The sequence below is a fragment of the Elephantulus edwardii genome, unplaced genomic scaffold (assembly GCF_000299155.1).
Source record: "Elephantulus edwardii isolate Elephantulus edwardi_28Jun2011 unplaced genomic scaffold, EleEdw1.0 scaffold00326, whole genome shotgun sequence".
In the NCBI taxonomy this organism is placed as follows: domain Eukaryota; kingdom Metazoa; phylum Chordata; class Mammalia; order Macroscelidea; family Macroscelididae; genus Elephantulus; species Elephantulus edwardii.
In genome coordinates, this window is record NW_006400076.1 from 1347929 (window position 1) to 1372037 (window position 24109).

General features: G+C 36.4%; 1 protein-coding gene across 2 annotated transcripts in view; it reads right to left on the bottom strand.

Annotated features, from left to right (window-relative positions):
* The window catches only part of COL4A3BP (collagen, type IV, alpha 3 (Goodpasture antigen) binding protein), a 158150-nt gene that overhangs the window by 68474 nt on the left and 65567 nt on the right, over positions 1-24109 (bottom strand). For both annotated transcript variants that reach the window (XM_006901433.1, XM_006901432.1), the window contains exons 3-5: positions 21896-22012; positions 2737-2844; positions 1878-2016 (exon numbers count right to left, since the gene is read on the bottom strand). In XM_006901433.1, coding sequence (XP_006901495.1) covers positions 1878-2016; positions 2737-2844; positions 21896-22012 — 364 coding nt within the window. The remainder of the gene's footprint in view (positions 1-1877; positions 2017-2736; positions 2845-21895; positions 22013-24109) is intronic.

A 24109-nucleotide genomic window follows, 5' to 3' on the forward strand; every position in this document is an offset into this window, starting at 1 on the left:
CCAGGAAGAGTGCAAACGGTCATTGCAAAGACAGAAGAGGAAGAAAAGACCAAAATGGATGTCAGAAGAGACTCTGAAAATTGCACTGGAGCGCATTGAATTATTTAGTAATACTTAGTTTTATAGTAGACAATATTGCAAAGAATGAGAATTTCCAAATACTTCAATTGCACTCAAGCAAAAACTGCATATAGACCAAGAGGCAATCATCTAGACAAAACAAACGGATACGGTGCTAAAGACAGATGTATGTCAGGGCTGTATCCCTGCACCATACTGAACACATGAAAAAACCCTGTTTGCCGACAATGAACAAGACTTGGAGTACTTACTGACGAAGACAAAGATTACAACTTTCAGTATAGATTACGTCTCAACATCAAGAAATAAAAATCCTCACAACTGGACCATTAAACAATCTGATAAATGGAGAAAAGATTAAAGTTGTTAAGGATTTAATTTAACTTGGACCCACAATCAACACCAATGGAAGCTGCAGTCAACAAATTAAAACACATCCTGGAAAATTTGCTATAAAAGCTCTCTTTACAATGATAGAAAGCAAAGATGTTACTTTGAGGAATAAGATGCCCTGACTCACATAATGGTATTTTCAATTCTTTCATATCTAAGTGAAAGCTGAACAATGAATAATGAAGACCAAAGAAAAACAGATGCATTTGAATTATGATGTTGGCAAGCAATACTGAATATACTATAGACTGCCAAAGAATAAATTTGTCTTCAAAGAAGTATATGGAGACTGCTTCTTAGTCACCAGGAAGGCAAGATTTCATCTCATGTACTGAGGACATATTATCAGGAAGGATTAGTCTCTGGGAAATGTGTCCTATTTATTAAAGCAGTGGGTCAGTGATCAAAAGGAATACACTTCAATGAAATGTACTAATGCAATGACTTTTACAATGGGTTTAAAATAAGCAATAACTGAAAGGTTGATGCAGGAATACACAGTGTTTCATTCTGCTGTCTACAGAGTTGCTATGAGCTGGAGTCAACACAGTGGCACTGTAAGTACAATAAAATGCTGTGAACAATTCCTTTTCTTCCTCAGGGTAAATTGAAGAACAGATATTACAACATTAGTACTGGTGGCTACTGGATAGAGTTGCACTGCTAACTCAAAGGACGGCAGTTCAAATCCACCAGTTGCTCCCTGGGAAAAAGATGAGCAATCTCCTCCTGCTGACTTATAGATAAAGCCTTGAAAATCTCACTAGAGGATCAGCTCTAAGTCCATTCCAACCTGATGTCAATGATTTTAGCAGTAACAAAAGTAATTTTTGTTTACTCACCTAACCTTAGAGAGTTAACTAAAGACCCTTTCTTTTAAAAAAACAGAATAAAAATTAACTCCTCACTGATAAATTTTATTTTTTATTGTGACTGCAACAAAAGAAGAGGGCAAAGAAAAAGATTAAAAGAGTAGGAAAAAAGAGGTGAAGAAAGAAGGGAAGGAAGGAAAGAGGAAGAAGGCAGGCAGAAAAACTGATTAATGATTCAAAATATTAAGATAACCATATGATTCTTTCAAAGAATCATCATGGAATAAATTTATCAGACATAATGTGAAAAACTCCATTATTAAAACTACAGCTGCTGTGTATTTTAATGAAATAAAGAATACAATTAAAAAATTCTTCCAAGGCATTGGTATGGACAATGAGAAATGAATTAAGATGTGTCATTAAAGTGCAAAAGTTATATGGACAGTGAAATCTGTTACAGTGAGCATTTGCCAGCAAACGTGACCATAAAAAATTACCTTTATCACTTAAAGACATTACCCTTTAAGATCAAGAAGCTTTACATCCATTCATTCTCCAAGTAAAAATAGTGGTAATAGCCTAATTAACCTTTATCCCTTTGAAGTTCATCCTTGGAGACAGCATCAGCACAGATATCAAAGAACTTCTGTAGAGTGTCAACTTGTCTACATAAGATGTCTCTAAAAGTTTCCATTTCAGCCAATTTTTCACGTAAACTGTGGCCTTTCTACAAAACACAAAACAGGGAGGGAAGATTGAAAGGAGGATGAAACACAAGTAAAAAAAATTATATTTATTCATTATTTGGTCCTTTCAATGTTTGTACCTAACTACTGGAGGTATAAGGTAACTGAAGCTCATATAAATAAAGTTCATTGTGGTATTATTGGGAATAGACTTAAACATAATAATGTAAAGGCTTAGTAATGATAAACTTGAAACAAACAAGAAAACACAAACTCTTGACATTTTTCTAATATGAAAGTCAATATTTCCAGAAGAAAACTGTCAGAAAAAAAACATTTCTATTGACCTTTTAAAGAAATGGTGAATGACTGCTAAGGGTACATGTTATCCAGAAGTCTCTGCTTTTATGGCAACTGAGCTATTTTAAAGTTCTTTTTTTCTAAAAAAGGGAAATAAGTGTTGCCCAGCCGATATGTTATTCTGTGAATGATTTAACATACTTAATTTTATGTTCTTCATTGTTTTCTTTGAACTACTTTTCTTCTTTACATCTAATATTGTTAATGGAGGAAATCTTTGAAATATGGTTATCTGATTTATGTGAGTGGATTTTATCTCTTCAATAAAATATTACTCTACAAAAATCTCAAATAAATCATACTGCAGAGAAGTTATTTCAAAACCACAGCCAAATAAATCTGGTTCACAACATCCAAAACTAAACTAAATGTATGTTGTCTTTATTAATCACACTGCAAACCTTGAATGAAGAGGTGGATGTTGCAGAATAGCCACTTGCTCCAGACACCAGTGACACCATTGAGCCATGTCGGCGAAGGCTGGATTCAGAGCCATATCCAGATTCAGTCTGAAAAGAAAGCAAACTATGTAACACATTTTTAGAAACACATAAAAAACATTTCTTTGCACTAATAAGGTTATTATACAAATACTTAAGTTTAAACTCAAAACTGCTGAATCAATTCTGACTGATAGACACCCTCCAATGGTTTCCAAGGCTGTAAATCACAATGCGAAGAATGCTCATCTTTCTCCCAAGGAGCTGACGGTGGACTGAAACAAGCCTTTGGGGTTGCAGCTTTTGATTTATCAGTGCAGCAATCACCTACAGGGCAACTGAGCCTTTCATTTAAGCATTTGTTGTGTACTGTTAAGTTGGGACCAACCCACAGCTGACTCTCCAGCATGTTTCAGAAGCAGTAAATCAATCACATTGCCTATCTTTCTCCTGTTGAGCAGCTGGTGTCTTTGATCATGAGCCTTTGGGAGGGCAGCGAAGATCCCTACCCATTAAGCCACCAGAGCTCCAACTTAATGGCAATTTAATTTTGAAATTTACTGAATACCTATGACACACTGGGCTGTTGTTCTTAGGTGTCACGGAATCAGTTGTGACTCATAAGGCCTTTATGTACAATTGAATAGAATACTCCTCAATCCTACACAATCCTTACAATTGTTGTTATGTCTGAGTCCATTGCTGCAACCACTATCAGTCCATTTCCCTAAAAGCCATCTCACTCTTAAATGCTGACCCTCTAACTTTACCAAGCATGATGTACTTCTCCACTAACTGTTCCTGCCTGGTAATGAGTACAGAGTACATGAGACAAAATTTCACCGTTATTTTCCTTGGACGAAATGCTCCTTAGAGGAGCATTCTGACTGCACCTCTTCCAAGACAGATGGCAGTCCATCATATGTATGTTTAATATTCTTCACCAACAGTATAATTTGAAAATTAGTGATCTTTCTTTGGTTTCCTTATTCACCATCTATCTTTTACAGGGCTATTGGTGAGTGGTTAACACCACAACTTGGGTCAGATGCACCTTAGTATTTAAAGTGACATTTCGGGGTTTTGTTTTTCTTTTTTAAATTTTTGTTGTACTATCAAATTGGATCTGGCTGGTACAGAAGGAGATTGTCCCTCCTTCTCCAGTAGAGCATCTGGTGGATTTGAACCGTTTATCTCAGGAATTGCAGTGCAGCTTCTTGCCACTAGGCCACCAGAGCTCCCTGAAATCTTTGTTTTTTAACACTTGATTTCTTGACTGTTGTTCCCATGGGCACTAACTGTGAATCTAAGTAAAATGAGTCTTCAATATTTTCATTTACCTTATACTGTTAATTGGTTCAGTTATGAGGCTTTTTTTTTTAAAAAAAAGGTATAAATTATACTGAAGGCTATTGTTGGTGATCTTCATCAAAGATGAAGTATTTCAAGTCAGCAAGCAAGGTTGTGCCTTTGAGTTATGGTGTTAGTGAAAAATGTGATCATGGACTCCTAGGATAACCGACAACTGTATCCTGGAAGATATATAATAAGAGTAATCCTCAGAAGCAGATTTTCTGCTATTCGAGACCTCTTCAGAGTGTTAAAGAAGACTGACAATGATGTCAATCTAGAGATGAAGATACACCTGATCCAGGCCATGGTCTTTGCAATTACTTGCTACTCCTCAGAGAGCTGGATAGTGACTAAGGGTGACAGAAGAAGAACCGATGCCTTTGAGTTGTGGTGTTGGAGAAGAGTACTGAACACACCTAGGACCGCCAAGTCTTGGAGAGGGTGAAAGCAGGCAAAGATTTTAAAGCTCTGTTTCATATACTTTGAGCATGTGGCCAGGAGGGACCAGTCCTTGAAGAAGGACATCATGCGTGGAAGGGTGAAGGGACAGTGCAGGAGAGGAAGACTCCAGATGGGATGGATTGACACAGTGTAATAGGAACAGATGTGTCAGAGACAGTGAGACTGGCTCAAGATAGAGCAACGTTCAGAGCTACTGTGCATAAGGGTTGCTATGAGTTGTGGTCGACTCAATGACACATAACAATAACCCTCAAAAGTGAGGATGGTCACTTTTGACATTATCAGGAGAAACCAGTGCATGAAAAATGTATCATGACTGGTAAAGTAGAGCATCAGCAAAAAAAGATAGGCCCTCAAGGAGATGGACTGACACAGTGAGTCCAACAATGCATCCATACAAAGTAGTGATTTTACGGGTGGCCCAGGACTAAGCAGTGACACCTAACAACAATAGCTAACTAAGACAGGGACCAAATTTGATCTTCAGAATGGTAGCATCTGCATCTGCTGGAAGCTTGTTAGAAATGACCACTTATCAAAACCTCTGGGAAACAGCCAAAGAAGTAATCAGAAATGAATTTATAGCAATAAGCAAATACATCAAAAAGCAGGAAAAAATAATCAATGACTCTCTAACTCAACATCTCCAACAAATTGAAAAAGAACAGCAAGAAAACCCAACACTCTTTAAAAAAACTAAAATTACAAAAATTGGACAAAAATAAATGAAATGAAAACAGAAAAACAATTGAAACTATCAACAAAACTAGGAGTTGGTTCTTTGAAAAGGTCCATAAAATTGACAGACCCCTAGCAAAACTCACAAAGGAAAAGACAAAATCTGAATAAAAGATGAAATGAGCAATGTCACAAGAAAACCAACTAAAATAAAAAGGCTAACAATGGAATATTATGAAAAACTATACTCAATGAAAACCTAGAGGAAATGGACAAATACTTAGAGATTCACAACCTACCAAAATGACAAACAGAAATTGAACACCTTAGGAGACCCATTACAATTACAAAAGAAGAAATTGAAAAGGTAATAAAACAACTTCCAGCAAAAAAAAAAAGCCCTGGACCAGATGGTTTTACAAGTAAATTTTATCAAACATTCAGAGAAGAACTGTCACCAATTCTACATAAACTCAGAAAACAGAAAACGATTAAATTCTCCCAGATTCATTCTATGCAGCAAACATATCCTTGACACCAAAGCCAGGTAAAGACACCACCAAAACAGAAAACTATAGGCCAATATCTCTCATGAACATAGATGCAAAAATCCTGAATAAAATCCTGGCCAATAGAATCCAATGACACATCAAAAAAAAAATAATTCACCATGACCAAGTGGGATTCATAACAGTAAACAAGGATGTTTCAACATAAGAAAACCAATCAGTGTACTTCATCACAATAACAAAATAAAGAACAAGAACCACATGATCCTATCAATTGATGCAGAAAAGACCTTTGACAAAATATAACACCTATTCTTGATTAAAACACTCAACAAAACAGGATTAGAGGGGAATTTCCTCAACATAGTAAAAAGTTTATACACAAACCTGAGAGCCAACATTTTTCTCAATGGAGAGAGACTAAAGGTATTTCCTTTGAGAACAGGAACTAGGCAAAGATGCCCAATATCACTTCTCCTATTCATTATTGTATTAGAAGTCTTAGCAGTAGCAGTAAGAGAAGGAAATAAATAGATATCCAAATTGGCAAAGAAGAGGTAAAATTATCTTTCTATGAAGATGATATGATAGTATATTAGAAAACCCTAAAGACTCAGCAAGAAAACTACTGGACATAGTTGACCAATTCAGCAAGGTGGCAGGATACAAAAATCAACTGGATTTCTCTATAGTGAGAAGACAATACAGAGCTGGAGCTAACAATAACAATACTTTTTTACAATAGCTAATCACAAGATTAAATTACTTGGGAATAAATCTAACCAGAAGCACAAAGGATCTATTCAAAGACAATTACAGAACCTTACTACAAGAAACAGAGACCTGGAGAAATAAAGAATATACCTTGCTCATAGTTAAGAAGATTCAATATTGTGAAAATGAAAATACTACCAAAAGCATTTTACATGTTCAATGCAATCCCAAGAGAAATACCAATTCCATTCTTCAACAAGATGGAAAAGGCAATCTCCAGTTTCATCTGGAATGGGAAGAGGCCCCAAAAAAGCAAAGCATTCCTTGAAAAGAGAAACAAGGTAGGCGACATCTCACTCCCTGATTTCAAATCTTACGACACTGCTGTGTTGGTCAAGACAGCGTGGTACTGGTACAAGAGACACAGAGATCAATGGAATAGAATTGAGAACCCAGAAATTAGCCCATACCTATGGACAACTGATTTTTCATGAGGAGATGAAATCAGTTAAGTGGGGAAATGACAGTCTATTAACAAATGATGTTGGCAAAATTGGAAAACCATCTGCAGAAAACTCAAGCAAGATCCACACATCACTTCATACACAAAAACCAACTTAAAGTGGATCAAGGACCTAACCTAGGACTAAAACCAAAGACTACAAACTTCTTTAAAGAAAAACTTGGAACAACTTTAGATGTCTGAATCCACAACAATAACAGTCTTCCAAACATCCTGAAAAACCTACAACCAGGAGAAGATAAAATAGATGGATGGGACCTTCTAAGAATCAAATCCCTATGCATATCCAAAACCTTCCCCAACAGGGTAAAAAGTAAAGACACAGACTGGGAAAAAAATATTTGGTAATGACACGTCTGATAATGGACTTATAATCTACAACTTTTAGAATACTTGAGAACTACAACAAGATAAACAATGCAACTGCAAAATGGGCACAGGATATGAACAGACATTTCACCAAAGAAGACATTCAGATGGCCAACAAACAAATGAAGAAATGTTCAAAATCCCTAGCTCTAAGAGAGATGCAAAGCAAAACAACTATGAGATTAGCAAAATTTGACAGAACAGCAAACAAAGGTTGTGGAGAAATTGGAACCCATATTCACAGCTGGTGGGAGTGTAAAATGGTGCAAACAATAAGGAAGGCTGTATGGTACTTTCTCAAAAAGTTGGAAATATTAAAAAAAAAAGAAATAATAGAGGTGACATCACAAAAGAACTTGATGAAATTAAATTGATAATATTGGAATACTATGAAAAGCTATACTTGGATAAATTTGAACACCTAGAGGAATTGGAAAAGTTCTTTGAAACCCATGCCCATTCTCAGACTTACAACTGACTTTCCCAATGTAATTCATCTCTTGATTTCCTGGCTGCTGATACCAAGAGTGTTGTTTGTGAACCCAAGCTGTTAACAATCTCAATCTCTTCACCATCCATCATAATGCTGCCAATCAGCATAGAGGAGATAATCTTTGTCTTCTTGACATTGAGCCTCAATCCGTATTGAAGGCTGCAGTCCTTGACCCTCTACAGCAAGCACATCAGGTCCTTCTCAGTTTCAGCAAGCAGGATTGTGTCATCTGCATAACGCAGATTGTTGATGATTCTTTCATCAATTCTGATGCCACACTTCTCCTCATACAACACAACCTCCTGGATAATCTGTCCTGTATATAGGTTGAAAAGGTAAGGAGATAGGACACATCCTCAGAGATTTTGAGGATGGTGCAAGACAGCACAAGGTTTAGTTTTGTTGGTCATAAGGTTGTCTAAGTTGTAGTTGACTCAAAGACATCTAATAACAAAACCCACCACCACCCACCATTTCCCCAACCTAGACATTTAATGTAAGTTGGATCATACAATATTTGTACTTTTGTGTATTACTAATTTCACTTAGTATAAAGTTTTCAAAATTTATCCATGAAGAAGCATGTATTTAAAACTTCATTTCTTACATTGAAAAAAAAAGTTGGAAATAGAAATACCATTTGATCTAGCAATTTCATTACTGGGAATATACCCTAAAGAAACCAGAATTGCCAACCAAGCAGATATATGCACACTCATGTTTATTATTGATTTGTTTACAATGGCAAAGAGTTGGAAACAACCCAAGTGCCCATCAACAAAAGAATGGAGAAGCTGTGGTATCTTCACACAACGGAATAGTATGGTGCATTGAAAAAAACAAGGAAGTAATGAAATACTATACAAAATGGGTGACCCTGGAGGAAAGGGACAAATACTGCATAATGCCACTGTTTTAAAACAGGACTGGCATCAGGGTTGGGGGTAATCTAAGAAAAGAGGGGATAAATAACATATACTGCATTGAAACATGAGGAAGCGAACTATTTGAAAGGATATATGATTAGGTATTATTTTCATGACAAGAGTCCAGAATGAGAGCTTCATGGGGGAGTAGACTGGGGGGGGGATTGTATAATAATGAAAGGGAAGGGTGGGGTTTTTTGTCTTTTTTTTTTGTTTTTTGGTTTTGTTTTTTTTTTAATTTTCAAAGAAAAACCAACTGAGGGGAGAGATGAGCAGGGAGGAAAATGTGCAACAATGAATGAATGGAAATCCAAAGTCTCTATAAACTTTCATTAAAATTTCAATAAAAAAAGAAATGCAGAAATGAGAACTCTACCCTAAATCTACTGAATCAGAAAATACCTTTTATTAAGATTTGTCAGGTAATTAAAATGTACATTAAAGTCTGTCAAGAACAATCTCACAACACAAGTGTGGTAGCCAGGGTACTTAATGATGACCTATATCAACAACTACTTTAAAATTAAGCTAGCACTTTTTTAACTACTTAAAAAGATGAGCTTAGTCACAACTTTTCACTAAGAGAGTATTTTAATAGTAACGAGCTCTACGTAAAATTATTTGGAATTAAAATATAGTTCCTAATACATCTGCTTTAAGATATCATAAAAAAATTACTTTAAAAAACCCAAAAAAACCCTTCCCAAAGTATTTACTATTTGTAAACAGTATTCTTTCTACATATGCTTTTGCATAAACACAAAATGCCACTAGATTCAAGGAAATGCTTGACATCTTCCTATAAAGTATAAGGTTTATTCAAGAATATTACAGTGATGAGACCGGCTTTATATTAAAATACAGATTTTTCTTTTTAAAGAACAATCTTTTGGCCACCAGAGGGAGTATGTAGGACTTTTCAAATTGTCAACTACTGGGAAAGTGGATCCAAAGGTTACTATAGGTCAAAGAGCAATAGTAACCTTTACACTAATTTCTTTACAAGTTATCTACTTTGACTTTCTGATAATAGGTAAGAGTATTAGAAATCAAAGTTATGAATTCAACAATACACTCAAAAAGTCTAAAATCTGTCTTGAAAAGCAAAGACAGTTAAATTTTATAGTTTGGTTTCACTGGGTAGGAGGCAACTTACATATTAGTTTTACACAACCTGTTCATCATCTGATTTATATTCTAAAAACAGTGGCATAAAATGTAGTCAGAAGGTTAGATTTCTGAAATATTTCTTCTGAAAAAAATGTATTCCTTTTCCTAATAACACTCTCTAGCAAGAAACACAGCAAAGAAATTCAAAGGGAAATTAGGTAACTTCCCCATGGTGTCAAAATTTCTAGTTGTTAGTGTCACAGGCTCCATTACTTTCCTACCCCCATCCTTCACTAAACTCCATTATCTTCTCACTTTCAATTACAAGGAGAGATTACAAGGTAAAAATAATATTAACATAAGAATGGTAGAGGTTATTTCTAAAACAGCAATTATAAAATCCATAACAAAACAAATAAGCTAAATTATTACCAAACAGCTCCTTCAATATTATTATTTCAAAGAAAATCACAAGAAAAGCAAAACATTATACATAATGCCTTCAAATGAGATATATGACTTGCGTACATCTCACCTGAAGGTTAAAGAACTTGCTTTTCTGTGAACTTTCGAGTTGTAAAACAGCCCAGTGGTAGATGAAATTTGCTCCAGAACTTAAGAAGCATAAATGACATAGCTGAGCCTCTAAATCTTGTGGTTCCTAACCTGTACACTATAACAGACAAAGTGCTAGTCTATAGGCCTTTTATTGTAAGAACCACCTTCCCTCTGTAACTTGATTTGTGCCACTACTAGAACCTCTACTCGGAATATTATTGCTTGTTAATTTTTGACTCATGTACTTTTAACTTGTTAGTTAAATTTGTGTCTTCTAGGTTGCAACACCCCCATGATACATCTTCAAGGATAGGAACATGTATGGCTAAGCACAATTAATAACAGTGCATCTAAATTCCAAAATCAATCTCCATAATAGTCTATGTGTTTCCTCCTGCCAAAGGGGCCCTTTAGAGTAGGGAGAGAAGATCTTAACCCTGAAACGCACAGCGTCCCTTTTCAGCAGGAAGTAGCTAAGAGAATATGCCATCCCCTTTTCCTTATGGCTCAGGGTGAAGTCTCTCTCAGGGAGGAGTGATAGGGAATGGCAAAGGACACACTGACAAAGAAGATTAATCAGAACTGGCTTTGACAAGCACTGTGGCAACGGGACAATTAAAACAGACATTCGGGGGGGGGGGGAAGAAGAACAAACTGGGGAGGAGGGTAGAGAAAACAGTGCAACAATGAAGGAATGAAAACCCCAAATCCCTGTAAATGTTCATTAAAACTAATAAAATAAAAAAAAATGAAGAAGATGATGGCGGGAATACACAGAATCACTATACCATAAAGAACTCATTGACAGTGAAAAATTTCAGGAAGTACAGTATGATCAGGTGCAATGGTAACAAAGGAGGAAGTGAAGCTGCATTGAAGACATTGGCAAAAAATAATGGCCCAGGAATTGATGTGATACCAATTGACTTGTTTCAATTAACAGACACAGCTTTGGATGCGCTCACCAGTCTATGCCAGGAAATTTGGAGGACAACTGTCTAGCCAATGCATTCCAAGAGGAGCACCCATAGATCCATCCCTATTTATTCTTATTTCCAAGGAAGTTGATCCAACAGAACATGGAAACTATCGAACAATATAACTATCACATGCAAGCAAAATACTGCTGAAGACCATTAAAAAATTACTAAAGCAGTTACATAGAGATGGAACAGTCAGAAATTCAAGCACGATTTAGATGAGGCTGTGACACAAGGGATATCATTGCTGAAGTCAGATGGATCCTGGCTGAAAGTATGGAATACCAGAAGAATGTCTATGGACTTTACTGACTGTACAAAGGCAATTTTATTGATGGTGTGGATCATAATAACTTGTGGCTGACATTGAGAAGAAATTGCAGAGCACTTAATCTGAGGCTGAACTAGAGGATGTTGTGTGAACAGAGCATGAAAACACTGCATGGATTAAAATTAAAAGGGAGTGGGTCATGTTTTTATTCTCTTTCCATACCTATTTAATTTGTATGTGGAGCAAATTCTTTGAAAAGCTGTACTCTATAAAGAGGTATTCCTCTTATTTGGCATCAGGATCAGAGGAGACTCAGCAATAGTCTGTGTAATGCTGAGAACACAACCTTTCTTGCTGACATTTAGGAGGACTTGCAATTACTTGTTGCAGAACATCGATATGAATTGCATCTTAGTGTCAAGAAAAAAAAAGATTCTTGCCACTAGACTGATAGGCAACATCATGGCGGGTGGAGAAGAAATTGGAACTGTCAATAAGTTCATCTTACTTGGGTCCACAAGGAGACGTATTGAATTGGAAAAGTCTACAGTTAGCGACCCATCCAAATTATTGAGGAGTAATGATGTCAGTTTGAGGACTAAAGTGTGTTTGACGTGATGTCTTTGAGTTGTGTTGGAGAAGACCACTGAATATTTCATGGACTGCCAAAAAAACATAAATGTGTTTGGAGAGGGTGCAGCCAGAGAGGGACATGACATTTGGAAGGATGGACGGTTAGCGAAGGACAGGTAGAACCTCAACCAGGTGGATTGACATGGTGGCTGCTGCAATAGGTTCCAGTGCGTAAGGACTTGTTGAAGAAGGCACAGGAAAGGACAGGGTTCAGATCCATTGTTGCTAGGAGTTATATTCAGCTCAATGAAACTAAACAACATGAATAGTGTAGTTAGACTGATCCTGCAGTTGCAGCTTTCCCCACGTAATACCATAAAATGGAGGAGCTTCCTCAACTATGGTACAGGATTTAGGCAGCATTTATATACCAACATGGACATTAGTGATAAGTGCAGCTGAATTATACTACAGAGAAAAAAAGAAAGAAAAAAAAAAACATTGTATCTCAGGGCTTCAGAACATAAGTTCAGGAATAAATGAAATACATCGAAATAAACTCAACATAGAGTCATATACCAAAAAAAAAAAAAAAAAAAAAAAAGAACTTGCTTTTCATTGCCTTCTACTAAAGTAGTGCATGAAATCAACTTTCCTTCAAAAAAAAAAATCTTAAAAGGCAAAGTGTTGTAATTTAATAAGTCTAGAAGGGTTAACCAGGACCATATCACATCCCATATTTATATAATGAGTTATGCAAAGATCCATCCATCGAAATCAGGGCCAGAAAGTTAAAATAATGCCTAAAGGGCAGAAGAAAGTAAAATGCTGTGTATTCTAGCACAAGCAAAAGTGTTAAAAGATACTCAAATATGAGATACTATTGCAACTGAGAGCTACAAAAGTTTCTCCAACACACTCCATTACGTGGTGGACTAGGTACACCTTTGTCCCACACGTAACAACTTTAAAGAGGTGGTTTGCAGCAGCCAGTGTAATATGTTGTTTGCTTTTTTACCTGGCACTTCCAGAGATGCTGATTGTGGATCCAAGTAAGTAGTCATTTGCTTATGGATTCAACCCACCTGAGAGGCATGGACTCTGGTTTATCAACTCACTATCCTAAGAACTACACCACCCAGCGCTGCTTTTAGGAGGTTTTTAGTTTTTGTTTTTAAAGTGTATTAATCATGCATGGATTGTTGTGCTATTGTTGTTGTTGAGCACCAAGTTGTTAAAGCCAACTTCTAGTGACTCTATGTCACAAAGAACTACCTACAGGGTGTTGTGTCATTGTTAAGTGCCGCTGAGTAGTAGGCGATTCATAGTGACCCTATGAACGACAGTCCTCAACACTTGTGCAGGTAGCTTTCATCCCTTCTCCAGGTTCATAGGGTTTCCGGAGGCAAGCTATTTACAGAAGTGGATGCCACTCCTGCTTCCAAGCTTGTTTCAACTGGGGAGTGCCATCGAACACTGTCCACCATGGGTAACCGTTATTACATTTGACACACTAGTGTCAAATGATTACCCACAGGGTAATCATCTGTAATCATTATGGAAGCAGAATGCCAGTCTTTCATCAGGGAGTTAGTTGCCAAGTAGGCTTGAAGCATCAACCTTTCCCTTGAAAGCCTGAGTTCTTAACAGTTTGCCACCAGGAATCCTAAGGTATGGATCACATTATATATAGTTTGTTGTTGTTACTGTTAGGTGCCATGGAGCTAATTTCCCACTCATAATTGAAAAACTGCTTCGTTCATAAAGGATTATGGCCAAACAATTTAACAATTACCTCTTATTGTCTGGAAGGAACCAAGATCTTCACCTAAATTAGTGAAACATATATGATGAAATATCTTCGCTGGCTAAAATGTCTAGTTGTGATTATTGACTAGGGATTTTTTGTTGTTATTTTTCTGAGGACATGGCAGAGTACTGACTATTCTAGCAGTTACTAGATTTATCCTTCCCTTGTATGGAATGAAGTAACAATCTGTCTCTACTTCTCTATTATCATTATATGGTGCAAATAGGCAAATGAAACATTTGCTGTAGCCAACTGGCCTCCTAAGATTACATATATAACATTTACTCTAAAACAATGAGTGAAAAAATGTTGTATTAGCATTATTAAACCTTGGGCAATAAAACCAGATTAAAAACACAAAGATAAATTATGTGACAATAATTCATAAAACAGGATAGTACATAAATGGTATGTGGTATCTGTTGAAAAAAATGCTACAGTATTAGAATTGATTAAAAATAGCAAACATAGGCAACAAAATTTTCTATGACCTTAGTATTTTAAAATGGTTAAGGAATACGAAAATTCTGCCACACAGCTATTATAGAAGTTTCCTGTTAATTATCTCAGATCAAATTTCAGACTGAAAAGAAATCAAGGAGTCAAATAAGTAGAAGTTGCTTCTAAAAATAGAGAAAAAGCAGCAAAGTCAAGCTAACCCTGAAGAAACACCCCCTCCCCCCATATTTCGACGCAAACACAAACATAATCTCTAAAAAATCTCTACAAGTGAGTCTTGTTCTTTAAGGAGTGGCTCAATCATAGGAATCTGCTGGTTTTAAAAAAAATTCTCTTTTTATGCCTCATTTAATTTCATGTAAAATGTATGGCTGTCAGCCTTTCAGGAATATTACCCCACAGAATTTCTTCAGGCAAAGTCCCTAAATATCTCAGGTAAAAACAAATCTTCTAAAAGTGGAGCTTCACAGGTAAGTTAACGGGCCTTCACAAAGGGGTAACAACTAATCTACACTAATGACAACAGTAATATTAGATTACAAAACAACTGCATGTAGATATTCAAGCACAGAAAATCAACATTTGTAAAAATTACCATTTGGATCTCTTTTCCTTAATTGTATATTTTCCTATAAATTTTCAAGTCTTGGATAATTTCCAAAATATGGGAAAAGCCTGTGTGGCCCATGGCCACTAAGATTTCAAGGTCTGCTAAGGCTGGTCTATTATGGGAATAAAGGAATGTTTTAATTACCAAATACTCTGCCAGAGCCAAGAAACTTAATTTTTTCAACATGATTCTTAAATCATGTCAGGAAAGCGTTCCTTCTTCCTTTCCTTTTTTTAAAATACACAGTATCATTTTCATGGCAAGTTAAAGTGTTCAGAGAAAATCACATAGAGTTTCAACTGTTAGTGCCTGTGAATAATCTTGTGTTTCTTATCAGTTTAATTCAAACAGAAACCACAATCCTTTTAACCTTACATGCATAGGGCTTACCATTCTCAAAATCATCACCTTACTTGATCTTGGACAACATGGTACGTGGCCAAAAGATTAAAATAATAAAACAAGTAACTTTTTAAACATCACTTATTTGGAATTGTCTCAAATTCTAACGAATAATACAAAAAATAAATGGATGTCACACAATAACGGCAGCACACATTTGTATCCAAAACTGGTCTGTCATATATGTATCCCCTTTATTTTTAATTAACTAAGACAGAATCTCAGAATTTAGGTGCAACCTCAGGAAAAGCTGAGGTACTTCTATAGGAGTACTATAAAAAGGTGGCAACAGACTTAACATAAGATCAAGAGTAGAACATTAGTCAATAGCAAACTCCTATGGGGTGAAGGATCAGACACTACTCCACTGTCTAACAATTCTAACACTAGCCACTCTTCCACTGGGGTACTCAACATCTCTGCCTCATTTGATAATTCACTACAATTGCTACGTAGAACTAACAAACCATACTTATGATTATGGAGTTCTTAGGGAAGTAATAAGGTTATACAGGGAATTATGGGTGTTTGGTGCTAAGGAACTGCACTAACAATCCAGAAGTACATGGTTCAAATCCACCAGCTGCTCTATAGGAGAAAGATGGGTAATTTCTTCCCATGTGATTTACAGCCTCTGAAAACTGACAAGAAGTTCAGCTGTGAGTTGATTATTGATTCTTTTTTTTTTAAAAAATAATTTTAATGAACATTGACAAGAGATTTTGGATTTCCATTCATTCATTAATTGCTGCACTTCTCTCCCCACCCAGCCCTCCTCCCCCCACCCAGTTCGCTCCTCTCTTTTAAAAGTAAAAGAAACACTCCCTCCCTGGTACACAATCCCCCCACACCCCTCCCACCACCCCAAGTACATTCCACTATGCAACCTTAATTGCGGACTCTTGTGATAACCATAATATCCTATCATACATCGCTTTTAAATTATTCACTCCCTCATCTGTTTCAGTGCCGTATACACAATTTTTTAAAAAAGTTTTTAATTTTTATTAATTTTTTTTTAGTTTTTAAAAAAATTTTTTTTTCACAATTTATCCAGTTTTTCTCAGTCTTACCCCAACCCGGATTATCACTCCCATTTTACAGCAGTGGCACCATGCAATATTTGTCCTTTTGTGACTGAGATACTTCACTCAGCATAATGTCCTCCAGGCTCACCCATTTTGAGTAATATTGCATGAGTTCTTTGTTTTTCAATGCAGCATAGTATCCCATTGTGTGACTATACCACAGCTTCTCCATTCATTTGTTGATGGGCACCTAGGTTGTTTCCAACTTCTTGCTATTGTGAACAGAGCCATGATAAACATGCGTGTGCATACATCTGCTTGGATGTCAGTTATGGTCTCTTTGGGTGAGCTGATTCTTAATCAATAACAAGAATAAGGTTACTTTCTCAAAAAGTTGCAAATAGAGATACCATTTGACCCAGCAATTCCACTACTGGGAATATACCCTGAAGAGACCATAGCTGACATCCAAGCAGATATATGCACACCCATGTTCATTGCAGCTTTGTTCACAATAGCAAGGAGTTGGAAACAACCTAAGTGCCCATCAACAAACAAATGGCTAGAGAAGCTGTGGTATATTCGCACAATGGAATACTATGCTGCATTGAAAAACAAGGAACTCATGCAATATTATTCAAAATGGTTGACTCTGGAGAACATTATGCTGAGTGAAATATCCCAGTCACAAAAGGACAAATATTACATGATGCCACTGTTGTAGAATGGGACTGTCCTTGGGGTTAGGGAGACACTGAGTAAGATGGGTTCAATAATGTATACTGCACTGAAGCAGAGGAGGGAGAGAACCGTCTAAAAGAGAGATGTAACTGGGTATTTCTGTCATCACAGGAGACTAGAGCGAGGGCTGCATGGTGGAGGGGACCTGGGGGAGGGTTTGTAAAACAATGAAAGAATCTTTTCTTTTACTTTTCCGTAATTTTTGGACTCATGTACTTATAACTTGTTAGTCAAATTTGTGTCTTCTAGGTTGCAACACCCCCATGATACATCTTGAAGGATATGTACATGTACAGCCAAGCACAATCAATAAGAGTGCATCTGAATTCCAAAATCAATCTCCATAATAGTCTATGTGTTTCCTACTGCCAAAGGGGCCCTTTAGAGTAGTGAGAGAAGATCTTCACCCTGAACCCCACAGCGTCCCTTTTCAGCAGGAAGTAGCTAAGAGAATACGCCGTCCCCTTTTCCTTATGACTCAGGGTGAAGTCTCTCTCAGGGAGGAGTGATAGGGAATGGCAAAGGATACACTGACAAAGAAGATTAATCAGAACTGGCTTTGACAAGCACTGTGGCATTTGGACAAGAACAAACTGGGAGGAGGGTAGAGAGAATAGTGCAACAATGAATGAGTGGAAGCCCAAAATCTCTGCAAATGTTTATGAAAATTAATAAAATATAATTATAGAAAAAAAAAAAGAATAAGGTTACATTCATGATCAAGCTCAGCTAAGAAGTCTGCTAACCCAAAAGTGGTTCTCTCTGGTGGTTCAAATACACCAGCTACTCTATGAAAGAAAGATGGGCAATTTCCTCTGAACAATTTATAGCTTCCATAATCAAAACCAAAACCAAACCAAACCAAACCACACACATACACATATACCCGCTGAAGCAAGGAGTCAATTTCAATTTGAAAGTAATGAATGAGAGTTGATTAAGTGCCCCTAAGGGGGCACCCTACACAATCAGAATACTTCCTGTCCAAAGGTGGTCTTACACACTGAGTATGCCAGACAACTGCAGCCATTTGCAGTCTTGTGTCACTATTGTTTCTTGCCACTGTCAGTACTATAGCTCGGTTGCCATTCTTCTAGGTCTCTGGTAAATTGGGTCTAGGAAGTTCCCAGCATAGCAACCCATGGGTCAAAAGATATGTTCTGTTCTTAGCTTTGCTTTTTTGAAATGGGATCCTTTTTAATCTTTGGGAATAGCTCTTTTAAGCCTAGCAGGATGGCAAAAGAGACCACCAATTCCCTTGAAGGCACATAAACACCTTATTTGTATACCCAGGACAATAATTTTATATACTTATTTTCATAGTATTACTTCCAACTATTCAATTCATAAGGTAAACAAATCATTTGAGAAGCTGGGCTTTAGAAAAAAAGATTATGGTATCAAGATGGGAATAAGGCTGAACACCAACCTGGGCTATACAGATGACACAGCCTTGCTTATTGAAAAGTGGGGGTGGAGTGGAGGGGGATTTGAGATGTTTGCTGCAGAAGATACAGGCCTATATCCTTCAATACAAATTACAACTCAGCATCAAGAAGACAAAGATTCTCACAAGTGGGCAAATATGCAACATTATGATGGATGGAGAAAAGAATGAAGCTGTCAATAATCTTACTTTGATCCACAATCAACACTGTTGGTACCAGCAGCCAAGAAATCAAAAGACGTACTGTATTGGGTTTGTTGTCAAGGATCTCGCTAAAGTATTGAGGAGCAATGATGTCAGTTTAAAAATGAAGATGTGCCTAATTCAGGCCATGGTCTGTTCAATCACTTGTTATTCAGTTGAGAGTTGGACAATGAAAAAGAACGACAGAAGAAGAACCAATGTCTTTAAGTTGTGGTGTGGGAGAATTGTAATGAATATGCCATGGATTGCCAAAATAAGCCAAACAGGTAAGTACTGGAGAAAGTGCAACTAGAGTGCTCCTTAGAGGGATGGCAACGTTTCTTCTCACTTACTTTGGACATTTTGTTAAGAGGGGCTATTCCATGGAAAGGGACATCATACTTAGAAAGGTAGAGGGTCAGCAAAGAGAGGAAGACCCTCAACAAGATGATTTCACACAAAGACTGCAACAATGGTCTCAAGTATGACAGAGATGAAGAGGATGGCACAGGATAGGGCAAGGTTCAAATCCACTGTTTATAGAGTTGTTATGAGTTACAGTTGACTTGAAAGCACATAACAACAACTACTTGCACAAAAGTTCTATGAACTTAATTTACAAAATCTCAACCAGTCATTTAATAAGAGTTAAAAGACCATGGCTAAATAGGCCATACAAAAGCAGTTCACTGCATCAATGCTACTACCTACATGTCATAATAAACTGTAAGATTTATTATGAAACATATGAAAGCTTAAGTCGCAGAGCTATGTTTTAATCTGAAATGAGTATCAAGAAGACAAAACAAAAGATCTAGACATAAAGTCCTCTAATTCCCCCAAGAAATTTGTTTAAGAATACTGTAAATTATTTCAACTTCAAAGATAATGTACTCAATGTTTTGCTGATTCCTTCAAAGAAGTTTGGTTAGTGTATATATCTGAGACTTAAGAGTTCAATGGCCTTAATAAACATTGTAGATAGGAAGATTTTCCTTTAGCATTTCTTATAGTGTGAGTCTGATGACAAGTACAAATGTATTATGATCTAAGAACATTATTTAAGTTAATGAGGTAAATTTCATACAAATACACACTTAGAGGTCAGCTTACGTACGTGCTGGTCAAAAGCTTCGGCTCTCAGGTCAGAAAAACCTAGGTTGGAATGCTGACTTCATCATTAAATAACTGTTAATCTTGAAGAAGTACTTAACTTTTGTGTGAATGAATGAATAAATAAATAAATATAAAAAAAATAAGAGAGAAAAACAAAAGCAGCCTGTTTCACAGCATTATTATTGTGAGAATAAAAAAGAATGAGACTGAGAACACAAATCATATTTGACACACCCTGAGTTCTCAAAAAAACTAGTTATCATCTTTATCTCTACTGCTGAAGAAGTACTGTCAGGCAGACTTCCATATTTGGAAAAGGGGGTGTGTGAGAGAGAGAAAGACATGGCTCAACCTTTAGAAGAGTGTATTATAATGAACAGATGGGGTGGGAAGGAGACAAACAGAGATACTCAATATCATCTTTCAGATGTTGAAAGCTACTAAAACCTGTTTGGGAAACCCTAACAACAAACAGTCACAAAGCAAGGAGAGGGTCATTAGACAGCTTCAAAATAGAAAAAAACACAGGTCAATTGTTTCAAGAACAGTAACCTGTCCTACTCCCATCACCAAACTACCACTGTAGACCTGCTGAGCTCTGCTGGTGTAGCACACAGGCAGTTTTTGGTAACTCAAAGGCCACGCCTTGGTGGTAGTCTGAGAATCCACTTGCAGCTCCAAGGGAGGGAGACAGGCAATCTCCTGAGCCACTGATAGCCCTGGAAAGCCAATGGAGGGTCACATTTGAGTCAGTTCCAGCTTGATGGCAATAAAGGGTTTTCTGAGCATGGTACATATTAAGAGGAATGCTTTTGCACCTAACCAAGTACAGACTGGTTTTTCTTGTTTTGAGTGTGGTATATGTGGTAAACCTGTTAAATAACCAAAACAGGTGTTTCAACTACAGCCTGTGAAACTAGATACGCACTGACAAGTTAAGAATGTGAACAAGTTCCAAAGTTCTTTTAAGTCAAACTCTAGAACATCATGTGAATGCAGAACTTTTTCTATTCTTTTTATAACATATTAGAATTAGCTAGAGAGGTAGCTTACATTATTTGACTTACCAGTTACACACAGAATAAATAATTGAGGTTTTAACTTAATGTAGAGCACGTATTTATATAGAAAGATTGATATTAAATCGTATTCCATTTATAAAAATTAAAAGATTTACATAAAGAATGGGTCCATATGGTCACAGAGAACTATCAAAATTTATCCTGAAATGTTAAAATAGTATGGTTTTTTTATAGTCTACTATAATGACGTTGTTGTTGTTGTTAAGTGCTGTCTAGTTGTAGACAACTCATAGTGACCCAATGAACGAGCTCCCAAATTAAAAAAGACTTAGAAGCTGGAGTGGCGTCCACTTCCAAAATAGCTTGCCTCTGCAAACTCTATGAACTTAGAGAAACGATGAAAGTTATACTGTAACTATAAAAATCTTTTCTGTCTAGAATGAAAAAGGCATTATTTATGAAATCCTCACTATTAAAATTTGTATTATAAAAACAGTATATATCTTAAAATAATACATTTCACCATATAAAATTCCTTTGACAGAATTCAAATAAAGGAAACCCAACTATTTTTTTTTTTAAGGCGAAGGGCCAAGAGCTTTACTAGGCAAAATGGCCAAAACCCAACTATGAAAAAAAAAAATTACACTTGTACTGCTTTTAATATTTACTATAAGCAATGTTCAACTCCTAGTAATTTACGTTAAATCTCAAGATTTTTAGGAGGAATCACTATGGGTCTCTTTCCTAGTCCTAGAAGAAAGACCAGCATTGAAACCATACCTTGTGCTGTTCGATGGCATCTATCCACTGTTGTCTGTGATCAGGATCCTGAGCACGAAGATACCAAACACTGTCATTTACACTAATATCGAATCGACATTCATCAAAATCATGAGGCTATGGAGAAAGAGGGTGAAAATTAAAAGAAATGTTAATTATTTTCTAAGTATTATACCTCATAGCAAAAAAACATGAGTATTCTGTGATGGTAGAAAATTATTATTCTCTTATTTTTCTACTCAACTTTTCTATAAGATATTTCAGATAAGAGAATAAGGACAGTGCCTCAAGAAACCAAGGTTCACTTCCTATTGTTACAAAAAATGGGTTGACAGATAAACTACCAACATCTATTTCTAAGAATCAAATATTTTTTTTTCATCAATGCTTTGTGTTAGCCTAATGTATACCTTCAGGGACACCACCAAATTCAGAATAAACAAAAACCATAGTTTTAGGAAAGACATGTATTAGTTTTCTCCGACCCTATTATTCAAAAATAAATTCCATCATGAATAGTTCTATTTTACTAAACTTAATAAACAAGATATTTTTACATTTAATCACAGAGTATGTTAACATTTCCCTCCAAGTGCCTAAGAATAAATTCTTGGCTTTTATATATTTTTGATAGTAAAAGCTTTCAGTGAAAAACACATAAAATTAATACTGCATTTTATATAATGTTAGAAAGCGAGCTCTTGCTAGTGATCTGGTCCATGAGGAGGTATGCTAATAAGCCAAAGGCCAAGCTTTTCAGTTGTTTTGAATCCACCAGTGGTTCCACTGGAGAAAGATCGACCATCTCCTCCTGTGTAATTTGAAGCTTCAGAAACCTGCTGGAGGATGAGGAAGTTTTGACTCAACAACAGTGAGTGAATGATGTCCGAAAGCTGGAGGAAATTCCTCTATTAAAGGGTAAGGAACGAAGTGGGGGAAAAGTAAGGTCCGTTTTTTGCTTTAGTGTTTTACGCTCTTTAGAAAAATGTTTTATATACTTATTTCTCCACTAAAACTTTTCCTAATGATTACATTGTTTAAAGCAATAAAATAACACAGTAAATATAAATCCACTAAAAACCATGAATTCAAGTTTGTGACATCTGCTCAAGGGAGAGGTGCTGAATTAGGCTAACTTAACACTGGATACTGAAGATCGCAGTGGGCTTTCTGATTGCCAACGATATGCATATGCGCAGTGGGCTTTCCGATTGCTAACGATACGCATGTGGGAAGGTAGTGTATTCTTTGTCAGGAGACACGGAAGCTATCCACTATCATTTTTTGACCTCACACTATTTATTTCCTCTAATTTTTAACTCCTTTCTTAGAAGAAAATTGTAATCATAAGCACAGTACTTTCCATGAGAGCTCTGTGAATCATGCCAGAAAATTATCAAACACAAGGAATTTGTGGGAGCTATCAATTCAGAACTGAAATGGTGGGGAGACTTATGGCTGGTATCCTCAGGGAGAAGAAGGAACTCCAGGTCAGAAGTTAGGAGGGGGAAAGGTCATGACCTCCTTAGTTTGCAGCTGGTGTCTGCTTATTTGGCAGTCTAAAGGATGGTGTCCTTTTTACTTGAGACATCCAACCTAGCGCCTGGTGGCATGAATCTAAAGAAGTACTGCCCTGTCAGCTAGGCTGTGTGTGGTACCCTTTCTAACCTGTGAGATCTGACCTGATTCTTGGTGCTAGGGTCAGGTAGTGAAATGCTGCATTTTGCACTTGGTGTCAGATAAGTAGAAAAGTGCAGGGATTTGATTTAACATTGACAATTACCTTTATAACAACTTTACATCTCCTTTTAAGTTACAAATTTGAATTCATGTTTTTATTGGCTTTATATTCACTATGTTATTTTGTTTCTTTAAACCATGCTATCATTAGGAAAAGTTTTATTGGGTGAAATAAGGCTATAAAACATTTTAAATATTTTTAAAAAGAATGTAAAACACTAATTCAAAATAATTGATTTTTTTTACTTTCTTACTCTTCTATAGAAGAATTTCTTCTAGCTTTCTGACATCACTCACTAGCTAATCCTCTAGCAGAGTTACTATACTGGCTCTGGTAAAATGTAAAATCCCTTTCACTTATTAAATCCATTCATAATTTATAATTGGGAAGGGCGTACGCCAGGGATGCATCCTATCTCCATACCTTTTCAACCTATATGCAGAACAGATTATCCGGGAGGCTGGGCTCTATGA